The 12,072-nt window shown below is 43.7% G+C and overlaps 1 protein-coding gene across 1 annotated transcript; it reads left to right on the top strand.

Annotated features, from left to right (window-relative positions):
- Positions 1–1,685: 1,685 nt before the first annotated feature.
- LOC116369282 (proteoglycan 4-like) lies at positions 1,686–5,521 on the top strand (the record flags this gene model as incomplete). Its single annotated transcript, XM_031819407.1, has 5 exons — positions 1,686–1,813; positions 2,055–2,153; positions 2,292–2,630; positions 2,885–2,977; positions 3,084–5,521. Coding segments are annotated over 5 exons (2,348 nt in total), but the record flags the coding sequence as incomplete, so codon positions are not given.
- Positions 5,522–12,072: the final 6,551 nt, after the last annotated feature.

Raw genomic sequence — 12,072 nt, 5'->3', positions numbered from 1 at the left:
CTAGTTCAGCCAGTGCATGTCCCAGAACTGCCACCGAGACAGAGCTTTTAGTTTCTCGCTCTAATCTGTTGTACTCAGTGCTCTGAATAGAATAGAATGTATGTCCTTTCTGTCATATTCTTACATATTTGATTATTTCCACCCTGGGCCTATAGTTTCTTAACTCCGCAGTTTTGTACAGTGGTTTATTAGATTCAGCCCTTTCTGATACGTAATCTCAATTCTATTCTCCATACTGGCCCTAGTTTCTTAACTCCACTGTGGGACTGTTTTGTACAGTGGTTTTGTAGATTCAGACCTTTCTGATCCTTAATCTAAATTCTATTCTCCATCCTGGCCCTAGTTTTGAACAGTGGTTTTGTAGATTCAGACCTTTCTGATCCTTAATCTAAATTCTATTCTCCATCCTGGCCCTAGTTTTGAACAGTTGTTTTGTAGATTCAGACCTTTCTGATCCTTAATCTAAATTCTATTCTCCATCCGGGCCCTAGTTTTGAACAGTGGTTTTGTAGATTCAGACCTTTCTGATCCTTAATCTAAATTCTATTCTCCATCCTGGCCCTAGTTTTGAACAGTGGTTTTGTAGATTCAGACCTTTCTGATCCTTAATCTAAATTCTATTCTCCATCCTGGCCCTAGTTTTGAACAGTGGTTTTGTAGATTCAGACCTTTCTGATCCTTAATCTAAATTCTATTCTCCATCCTGGCCCTAGTTTTGAACAGTGGTTTTGTAGATTCAGACCTTTCTGATCCTTAATCTAAATTCTATTCTCCATCCTGGCCCTAGTTTTGAACAGTGGTTTTGTAGATTCAGACCTTTCTGATCCTTAATCTAAATTCTATTCTCCATCCTGGCCCTAGTTTTGAACAGTGGTTTTGTAGATTCAGACCTTTCTGATCCTTAATCTAAATTCTATTCTCCATCCTGGCCCTAGTTTTGAACAGTGGTTTTGTAGATTCAGACCTTTCTGATCCTTAATCTAAATTCTATTCTCCATCCTGGCCCTAGTTTTGAACAGTGGTTTTGTAGATTCAGACCTTTCTGATCCTTAATCTAAATTCTATTCTCCATCCTGGCCCTAGTTTTGAACAGTGGTTTTGTAGATTCAGACCTTTCTGATCCTTAATCTAAATTCTATTCTCCATCCTGGCCCTAGTTTTGAACAGTGGTTTTGTAGATTCAGACCTTTCTGATCCTTAATCTAAATTCTATTCTCCATCCTGGCCCTAGTTTTGAACAGTGGTTTTGTAGATTCAGACCTTTCTGATCCTTAATCTAAATTCTATTCCCCATCCTGGCCCTAGTTTTGAACAGTGGTTTTGTCAATCAGTTTTTTTCCTCTTTCCTGGTTTTGACATTTATTTGACAGCAAGAATTCTCTGTTGAAAATGTTTGATAGGAATTCTGTAGTATTGGATTATGTAGTTATCTCCAGCGCTATTCTAAGGTTGGCACTCAGCAATGTATTCATAATTCCCTGTTTCTAATTATTACGTCAGTGGTGGAATCCAAGTTGTTTAGGCGGAGAACTAAATGGCACAATTAACATACATTCTTTGGCGTTGGCTGTTTGATTACAGCACCTTGGTTAGTGACAGTGTTTTCTTTTCATTCTAGGTTTAATAGTAATTAAGGGATGATTGACAGCTCTCCAGGTTCTGTGCCTTTGTTCTAATGTTCTAAGCTCTGTGTTCTCCTGGTTCCCAGGTCCATGATGTCAAGTTCCAGGCTCAGAACCCGGAGGAGAAGGAGGCTTGGATTAAGGCCTTTAGTGACGGCATCAACAGAGCAAAGAATAAGATATTTGACGAGGTGAAGTGTTTTCCTTAATGCTGTTGTTTCGTAACCAGTGTGGTATAAGCATAGCCTGGTCCCAGATCGGTTTGTGTTGTCTTGCCAACTCCTATGGTCATTCCAAACATGATCTAGGACCAGGCTAGTATAAGCACTATCTTTATTACAATCCCAGGAACAAGACATGTTTGGAACCCCTAGAAACCAGTGGTGTTCGACACCCGTGTACCAGTGCTCCATTCCTTTTTTTTTGTCCCAGGTGAAGGTAGATGAGACCAGTCAGTTGGAGCACGCAACACGCACAAGGCCGAAAGGAAACCGTAACAGAAGACCACCGACCAGGATACACATGAAAGAGGTGTGTGTGTGTGTGTTTTATCTGCAACATAGTGCTTAGTGCTAGTGTGTGATGCTGCTAAATGCATCATGTTGTACTATGTGTTTATAGAATTCATTGGAATAAGATGTCTGTTAAACCCCTCCCCTCATCTTCCAGGTTGCCAACGTCTCATCAGATGGCATTCTCCGGCAGGACCTGGACGTGGTGGATGCCAGCATCCCCAACGGGACACACCAGATCACCACAGACACCACTGAGACTCCCAAAAAGTCTGTGAAGCCCCCCATGCCCCCCACGTCCAAACCCAGCGAGGCCCCAGAGGAGTGTCAGACCACCCAGAGCCCTGACGAAGGTCTGCCATCTGAAACGGAGCCCAGTCCCCAGAAGGTCCTGAAGCCCCCCATGCCGCCCTCCAAAGAGGCCGAGACGGCTGCTGCTTCTGCAGGGGACCAACTCCCTGATGAGACTAGCACTGACAGAAGCCCAGAGAAAAAGGTTGCATTTTTAAAACATTATAGTACATATTCTGTTTCACATGCACATGCGTATCAGTGGAGGCTGCTGAGGGGAGGACGGCTCATAATAATGGCTATATTTGATACCATTCCACTCATTCCACTCCAGAGCCCGTCCTCCCCAATTAAGGTGCCACCAACCTCCTGTGGTACGCATGTACAAACGCATCCACACACACGTCTGTGGTGAACACACGCACACGCACACACAAACATTGTTATTCATTTGTCCAGGTCCTGAAGCCTCCTATGCCGCCCTCCAAAGAGGCCAAGCCCACAGTGTCTGCCGAGGACCAACCACCTGGGGAGACCAGCCCTGAGAAAAAGGTGCATATCATTTGTTGTTTTACCCTCTTCTTTCCATGTATTTTACAATGTGTTGTAACAACCATATGAAAGATGTTAAGTAAATAACATTTGATTTGATTCCAAGGTCCTGAAGACGCCCATGCCACCCTCCAAAGAGGCCAAGCCCACTGCTCCAGCCGGAGACCAACCCCCCAGGAACACCAGCCCCGAGGGCAGCCCAGAGCAGGGCTTCGAGTCAGCACCACCGCCCACCCCTCCCGGCAAACCAATCGGTGGCTCCACAGACAACCTGGCCGAGGCCTCCCAATCCAGCCAAGAACACAGGCCGCCCACCCCACCATCCAAAGACAAGAAGCCCACTCAGACAGCCGTGCAGGAGAGTACAGAGGAGGCTAGTGGGATGAGGAAGAAAGGTGAAGAGGATGAAGTAGAGGAGAAGGAGGAAGAGGGTTCTGAAATGGTGGCATCTGACGTTCAACAAAGCAGTATCCTTGAGGGGGCTGAGGATGAGGAGGAGTCTTCTTCCTCTCAGCTTACAACACCCATGACCCCCCTAGAGGTCAAAGTTGAACCCTCTGTGACTGACCACCCAGAGGTCACCTCCACCATAGAAGAAGAGACGCAGAAAGTTGCCAAGCCCATGGCTCAAGAACAAGAGTCTGCCCCTAGTGGTAGAGTGGATATATCCCCCAATGAAGAACCTCAGACAATGAAATCTTCCCAACTCGCAGTAACGCCGTCAGTTCAGACACCTGAGCCAATCAAAAAGAGCCCTGGCCCTCCCGGACCTCCCACAAAGAAGAAGCCTGTCGTCCTCCCTCCTCCCAAAGCAGTGGTGGTGCCTCAAGACGTCCACCTAAGCGAGCCTAAGAACCAAGCGACAGGCAAAACCAAGAACATCATCATCACCACCATACCAGGAGAGAAACTCAACTCTATCACTTCACCAACACCAGCCGTGGTGACCACAACTGAAGAAACAGAGGACCTGAAAGTTCCTGTGGTCGTTGAGACTAAGTCTGAGTTCCCAGTCGTAGTTCTCTCTCTGAGTGACCCTGAGCCAGACAGCTCCTGCTCCAGCCCCGTGTCCTGCCACCTCTCCCCGGAAAAGAAGAGTGAGCGTGAAGAGGAAAAGTCAGTCGACAGCGGCCAACACTCTGACATCGATGTCGATGAAGAATGGTCAGAGAGCAGGGACACTTTGGCAGCCTCTACCGCTGCCCTAATGGGCAGCCAAGCTGGCCTGGACGCGCTGATGGATGAGAGTCAAGACGGAGACACGGAGACCCCTGGCAGCTTGGGACTCAGCACTGTGGAGGACTGCCCTTCTACGACCCAGACCCCCCAGGACAATCACTCTGGCCTACACTCCACCTTCCTCCAGGTGAGGGTCAGTCAGGCCTCCCATTGTCCCCCCATCCCCTTCAAACCCTTAGCCAAGCTGATGTCCACCTCTTTGGGGGATCTCCTCTCTGAGGCCTCATTGGGTGAAAACATGAAACAGCCAATCACAGACGAGGCTGTGACAAAGGCCACCGTGGGTCCTCAAAACTTAACAGATCTTGAAAATGAAGTGGCCCTGAAGCTGGAAAATACAGAGGAGCTCCTGGGGAGCGTCGTCCCCAAAGGGAGCACCGAGGTTGGGCAGAACTCGGCCCTAGCGGGGGGCAATAGCCTGGAGGACAGGTCGCCGGAGGAGCTGCTAGCCAGAGCCATGGAGAAGCTGAGGAAAGCAGACCAGTTCCTCAGGCAGGCCAAGCATATAAAAGACTCGAAACATTCTGAGAATACTGCCAAGAGAAACAGCTGGTGATTGTTAAATATAAAGGAGAAGTAGGGAACATGTATTGATTAAGGGTGATGGAAAGTAGTAACTTGGAAGGACGACAGGTGTTTTCTTATTCTGGCTGATTATGCAGCATATTTATGCAAGTGTTCTGCTGAGATTTAGCTAAGTGCAATTTTTTCAACTTTCGCTTTTCTCCTGCAAATGGAGGTTGATTGTACTTTTTGTACTTAAAAATGTATTTTTACATTCCACATTGATCATCATCACTTTCCCAAGGATATTTACTTGAATACTTACAACCCCCGATCAAACTTTTTAAAGGATGTTTCAAAATGACGTAAGTCTTAGGAAATGTCGGAAGAGCGTGCAACTTTTTGTAATCCACATTTTGAATGGATACAGATTGGTTTCCTCTGTAATCCCTGCCAATCAAAACATGATGACATTTGAAGTAATCGTGTTCATGTAGTTGTAGTAATCATGTATGAGGTGGGTTGTGTTTATGTAGTTGTAGTAATCATGTATGAGGTGGGTTGTGTTCATGTAGTTGTAGTAATCATGTATGAGGTGGGTTGTGTTCATGTAGTTGTAGTAATCATGTATGAGGTGGGTTGTGTTCATGTAGTTGTAGTAATCATGTATGAGGTGGGTTGTGTTCATGTAGTTGTAGTAATCATGTATGAGGTGGGTTGTGTTTATGTAGTTGTAGTAATCATGTATGAGGTGGGTTGTGTTTATGTAGTTCATGAAAATATAATTTTCTTGAGAAGTTATTTGTCTTGAATAACTACTTCCAAGTGTTAAAAGAATATTCAGGGCTTTTATAAAATGTCTGAGACAAGCTCTGCCAGTCCAAATCTCAATGGCAGGATGTACATCAAATTTGACAACACACCTATTTTACAAGCCTCCCTTCTGACCGCTAAGGGCCCCATTTATTCAACATTTGCACTTTACATCAGGTATCAATATTGCACAGTAAGTTTACCATAGGGAATTGGCCATAAAAGGTTAAATGAAAAGGTAAGAATAAAGGTTCAGAAAGTGAATCATTTATCAAGTATAAATGAAGACAGTTCGCTGTTGTAGCTTTGGTGTTTCATCCATTAAAAACAGGTGCAAACTTTTCACCAGTTCCAAATGCATAGCAAATGTGACCTTAACTCTGTTCTGGCAAATACCTATCAGGCTAGGTTTATATACCATTTCACAAAAGGTTTCAGACTGCACATTGCAAAACAGGAACTACACTCTTAGAAAGAAATCTAGAACCTAAAGGGGTTCTTCGGCTGTCCCAATAAGAGAACCCTTTGAAGAACCATTTTAGGTTCCAGAAAGAACCCTTTTGATTCCAGGTAGAACCCTTTTGGGTTCCATGTAGAACCCTTTCCCAGAAGAACCCAAAGAGTTCTACCTGGAACAAAAAAAAGAGTTATCCTATGGGACAGCCAAAGAACCCTTTTGGAACCCTTTTTTCTAAGAGTGTAGGTGGTAAGATTACTGAGCTACTGTAAAAGTGAGTACAGAACCTATGATGCCTACTCTCACCTAGCCCCAAGAATGTTGTGTTGTATCTACTCTCACCTAGCCCCTGTAATGTTGTGTTGTATCTACTCTCACCTAGCCCCAGTAATGTTGTGTTGTATCTACTCTCACCTAGCCCCAGTAATGTTGTGTTGTATCTACTCTCACCTAGCCCCAGTAATGTTGTGTTGTATCTACTCTCACCTAGCCCCAGTAATGTTGTGTTGTATCTACTCTCACCTAGCCCCAGTAATGTTGTGTTGTATCTACTCTCACCTAGCCCCAGTAATGTTGTGTTGTATCTACTCTCACCTAGCCCCAGTAATGTTATGTTGTATCAACTCTCACCTAGCCCCAGTAATGTTGTGTTGTATCTACTCTCACCTAGCCCCAGTAATGTTGTGTTGTATCTACTCTCACCTAGCCCCAGTAATGTTGTGTTGTATCTACTCTCACCTAGCCCCAGTAATGTTGTGTTGTATCTACTCTCACCTAGCCCCAGTAATGTTGTGTTGTATCTACTCTCACCTAGCCCCAGTAATGTTGTGTTGTATCTACTCTCACCTAGCCCCAGTAATGTTGTGTTGTATCTACTCTCACCTAGCCCCAGTAATGTTGTGTTGTATCTACTCTCACCTAGCCCCAGTAATGTTGTGTTGTGTCTACCCTCACCTAGCCCCAGTAATGTTGTGTTGTATCTACTCTCACCTAGCCCCAGTAATGTTGTGTTGTATCTACTCTCACCTAGCCCCAGTAATGTTGTGTTGTATCTACTCTCACCTAGCCCCAGTAATGTTGTGTTGTATCTACTCTCACCTAGCCCCAGTAATGTTGTGTTGTATCTACTCTCACCTAGCCCCAGTAATGTTGTGTTGTATCTACTCTACCCTAGCCCCAGTAATGTTGTGTTGTATCTACTCTTACCTAGCCCCTGTAATGTTGTGTTGTGTCTACTCTCACCTAGCACCAGTAATGTTGTGTTGTATCTACTCTCACCTAGCCCCTGTAATGTTGTGTTGTATCTACTCTCACCTAGCCCCAGTAATGTTGTGTTGTATCTACTCTCACCTAGCCCCAGTAATGTTGTGTTGTGTCTACCCGCACCTAGCCCCAGTAATGTTGTGTTGTATCTACTCTCACCTAGCCCCAGTAATGTTGTGTTGTATCTACTCTCACCTAGCCCCAGTAATGTTGTGTTGTATCTACTCTCACCTAGCCCCAGTAATGTTGTGTTGTATCTACTCTCACCTAGCCCCAGTAATGTTGTGTTGTATCTACTCTCACCTAGCCCCAGTAATGTTGTGTTGTATCTACTCTCACCTAGCCCCAGTAATGTTGTGTTGTATCTACTCTCACCTAGCCCCAGTAATGTTGTGTTGTGTCTACCCTCACCTAGCCCCAGTAATGTTGTGTTGTATCTACTCTCACCTAGCCCCAGTAATGTTGTGTTGTATCTACTCTCACCTAGCCCCAGTAATGTTGTGTTGTATCTACTCTCACCTAGCCCCAGTAATGTTGTGTTGTATCTACTCTACCCTAGCCCCAGTAATGTTGTGTTGTATCTACTCTTACCTAGCCCCTGTAATGTTGTGTTGTGTCTACTCTCACCTAGCACCAGTAATGTTGTGTTGTATCTACTCTCACCTAGCCCCTGTAATGTTGTGTTGTATCTACTCTCACCTAGCCCCAGTAATGTTGTGTTGTATCTACTCTCACCTAGCCCCAGTAATGTTGTGTTGTGTCTACCCGCACCTAGCCCCAGTAATGTTGTGTTGTATCTACTCTCACCTAGCCCCAGTAATGTTGTGTTGTATCTACTCTCACCTAGCCCCAGTAATGTTGTGTTGTATCTACTCTCACCTAGCCCCAGTAATGTTGTGTTGTATCTACTCTCACCTAGCCCCAGTAATGTTGTGTTGTATCTACTCTCACCTAGCCCCAGTAATGTTGTGTTGTGTCTACTCTCACCTAGCCCCAGTAATGTTATGTTGTATCAACTCTCACCTAGCCCCAGTAATGTTGTGTTGTATCTACTCTCACCTAGCCCCAGTAATGTTGTGTTGTATCTACTCTCACCTAGCCCCAGTAATGTTGTGTTGTATCTACTCTCACCTAGCCCCAGTAATGTTGTGTTGTATCTACTCTCACCTAGCCCCAGTAATGTTGTGTTGTATCTACTCTCACCTAGCCCCAGTAATGTTGTGTTGTATCTACTCTCACCTAGCCCCAGTAATGTTGTGTTGTGTCTACCCGCACCTAGCCCCAGTAATGTTGTGTTGTATCTACTCTCACCTAGCCCCAGTAATGTTGTGTTGTATCTACTCTCACCTAGCCCCAGTAATGTTGTGTTGTATCTACTCTCACCTAGCCCCAGTAATGTTGTGTTGTATCTACTCTCACCTAGCCCCAGTAATGTTGTGTTGTATCTACTCTCACCTAGCCCCAGTAATGTTGTGTTGTATCTACTCTCACCTAGCCCCAGTAATGTTGTGTTGTGTCTACTCTCACCTAGCCCCAGTAATGTTATGTTGTATCAACTCTCACCTAGCCCCAGTAATGTTGTGTTGTATCTACTCTCACCTAGCCCCAGTAATGTTGTGTTGTATCTACTCTCACCTAGCCCCAGTAATGTTGTGTTGTATCTACTCTCAACGAGCCCCAGTAATGTTGTGTTGTATCTACTCTCACCTAGCCCCAGTAATGTTGTGTTGTATCTACTCTCACCTAGCCCCAGTAATGTTGTGTTGTATCTACTCTCACCTAGCCCCAGTAATGTTGTGTTGTATCTACTCTCACCTAGCCCCAGTAATGTTGTGTTGTATCTACTCTCACCTAGCCCCAGTAATGTTGTGTTGTATCTACTCTCACCTAGCCCCAGTAATGTTGTGTTGTATCTACTCTCACCTAGCCCCAGTAATGTTGTGTTGTATCTACTCTCACCTAGCCCCTGTGCTCTTGAATGCAGCCCCGTTCACTTGGCTTATAAATAGGGCACACAGGAACTAGCCACTTCCTGACTGATCTCCTCTCTTCTTTAGATCTCTCTTTAGGCAGAGACCAGATCATTTGTATCACACTGAAATGCAGTCCTAGGTGTTGCTATGTGCTAAAACAGACTAAGACTTAGAAGCTAAGTGGTATTGAAGGACCGTGGTATTAGACCGTTAGTGGCATCCATTTTGTTTTAAAGGGGCTTTTAAGGCTATGAAATCTTGTTTTGTCAAGTATTTTCTTATTTTATCTTAGCATTAGGTTTAACCTTGGTCTGCTTCATAGATTTGAGGGCATTGGGTATTGACCAATTGAAACAGAAGGATCTGATCCATTTTGATGTGAACTCAAATGTGGTTCCTACCTAACATTTGTCCTTTACAAATGCACAGCAAGGATGATAATGCCTTGTCCAAGACTTTAGGAAGTAAAATATGGAAACATGATTAGTTTTATATTTTTAAGTTTAAAGTTGTACTATTAGGTCTAACGGTAGATACTATGTTAATTCATCTATTGTTATTTTGAATATCAAATTGCACATAACACATTTTCTTATGAAATACTTAATATTTAAGTTATTAATCTTGTCACACACTCCTTGTGGTTGGTTGGTCCGTCATTGTAGAAAAACAATAGATTTATCCCCTCAAACTGGCTTATAGCTGTAGCTGAGTTGCAAATGTATGTTGAGCTTTGTAATATTGTTATGTAATATATGTCATTGTACAAATGCTCTTACTAATAATTGGACTGATAAGGTTTATACGCCCGTAGACATTTTGACACGGTTTAACATGTGGCTTCATAAAGCATGTCTGAATAAATGTTGCTTTCTGTATGAAATATCTTCCGTCAGATTTGTTTGATGTCGTACAACTAATTCATTTACATTCATCATATCCATGTTTATTTTCTTATTTCACCTTTATTTAACTTTATAAAACATGTAATCCAAACAACACTACTGTATTTAGGATCAAGCACTGGAGTTATAGCAACTAGTGCCAACTATATTTGTCTGCATAATTTTCTTTACAGTTCCAAAAGCCTACTTCCTCTTTCTGAAGTAGATAAAGCGAACAACAGTTTCACTACAGTTCAGAAGTAAAACAGGAATCAAAATTGTATCGCATTTGTCTCTCTAATCTCAGGCATGAACCCACGTACTCCAGAGTAGTTTTTCAATTTGCTGTCAGTTCCCCATCTGCTCACTGCTGTGGCAGTCATTTACAGTCTTATCAGTCAGTAGTGCATCTCACAGGTCTACCTCCTATAATTAACATGTTTCTCCTCATTGACAGCCCTGCTGCCTATCTCAGATCCACAGGGAATAAGATATGAGCATCAGCTGCCCTCAGACCGATTGTTAAAGGATAACCAGGATTAGTAAGACAGAGCTGACCTCTATACAAACAGCACACAGCGCAACAGAGAGAGCAAGAAGTAAAGGGACGTGTTTCATGGCTTGAATGGCAAAACATTACTTCATTATGTGGTTGAGAGATCTGGGGAATATATACAGTTTACTGCATGTTGTTCGGGTGGGGGAGTTTCTCCACACAGCTTTTATAGACATTTATCATGGGACTTCTAGTTTGCACAGCCTTGTATTTCAAATGTAATGCTCGCTAGTTCATATCTGTATACAGCTGTCCACTAACAGAACGTGAAACAACCATCTTGAACTCATGAAAGGGATGAAGGCTCTCGGACTGAAACTGAAACCTTACCTCTGGACTAGAGAGAATACTGACTGGGCTTGTGGTTTAGTTCCAGAGGAGGAGAGTGATGTGACTCACAGTGTGTGTGTGTGTGTGTGTGTGTGTGTGTGTGTGTGTGTGTGTGTGTGTGTGTGTGTGTGTGTGTGTGTGTGTGTGTGTGTGTGTGTGTGTGTGTGTCTGTGTGTGTGTGTGTGTGTGTGTGTGTGTGTGTGTGTGTGTGTGTGTGTGTGTGTGTGTGTGTGTGTGTGTGTGTGTGTCCTGATGAGAGGGGAGATAAACTCTTCAGGCCATATTTTGCTACATAATGTGTGATGATGTCATTTCATGATGTGTGCGGCAAATGTCTGATGTAAAGTTGGTTGTTTACGGTGTGAGTGTAAACAGAGGATGTCTGATGTAAAGTTGGTTGTTTACTGTGTGAGTTTAAACAGAGGATGTCTGGTGTAAAGTTGGTTGTTTACTGTGTGAGTGTAAACAGAGGATGTCTGATGTAAAGTTGGTTGTTTACTGTGTGAGTGTAAACAGAGGATGTCTGGTGTAAAGTTGGGGTGTTTACTGTGTGAGTGTAAACAGGATGTCTGGTGTTTACTGTGTGAGTGTAAACAGAGGATGTCTGGTGTAAAGTTTGTTGTTTACTGTGTGAGTGTAAACAGAGGATGTCTGGTGTAAAGTTGGTTGTTTACTGTGTGAGTGTAAACAGATGATGTCTGGTGTTTACTGTGTGAGTGTAAACAGAGGATGTCTGGTGTTTACTGTGTGAGTGTAAACAGAGGATGTCTGGTGTAAAGTTGGTTGTTTACTGTGTGAGTGTAAACAGAGGATGTCTGGTGTAAAGTTGGGGTGTTTATTGTGTGAGTGTAAACAGAGGATGTCTGGTGTTCACTGTGTGAGTGTAAACAGAGGATGTCTGGTGTAAAGTTGGGGTGTTTATTGTGTTAGTGTAAACAGGATGTCTGGTGTTCACTGTGTGAGTGTAAACAGATGATGTCTGGTGTAAAGTTGGTTGTTTACTGTGTGAGTGTAAACAGAGGATGTCTGGTGTTTACTGTGTGAGTGTAAACAGAGGATGTCTGGTGTTTACTGTG

This window comes from Oncorhynchus kisutch, unplaced genomic scaffold (assembly GCF_002021735.2).
Source record: "Oncorhynchus kisutch isolate 150728-3 unplaced genomic scaffold, Okis_V2 scaffold2127, whole genome shotgun sequence".
NCBI classification, from domain to species: domain Eukaryota; kingdom Metazoa; phylum Chordata; class Actinopteri; order Salmoniformes; family Salmonidae; genus Oncorhynchus; species Oncorhynchus kisutch.
Note: the sequence above shows the minus strand (reverse complement) of the source record. Positions and strands in the feature narration are given on the sequence as shown.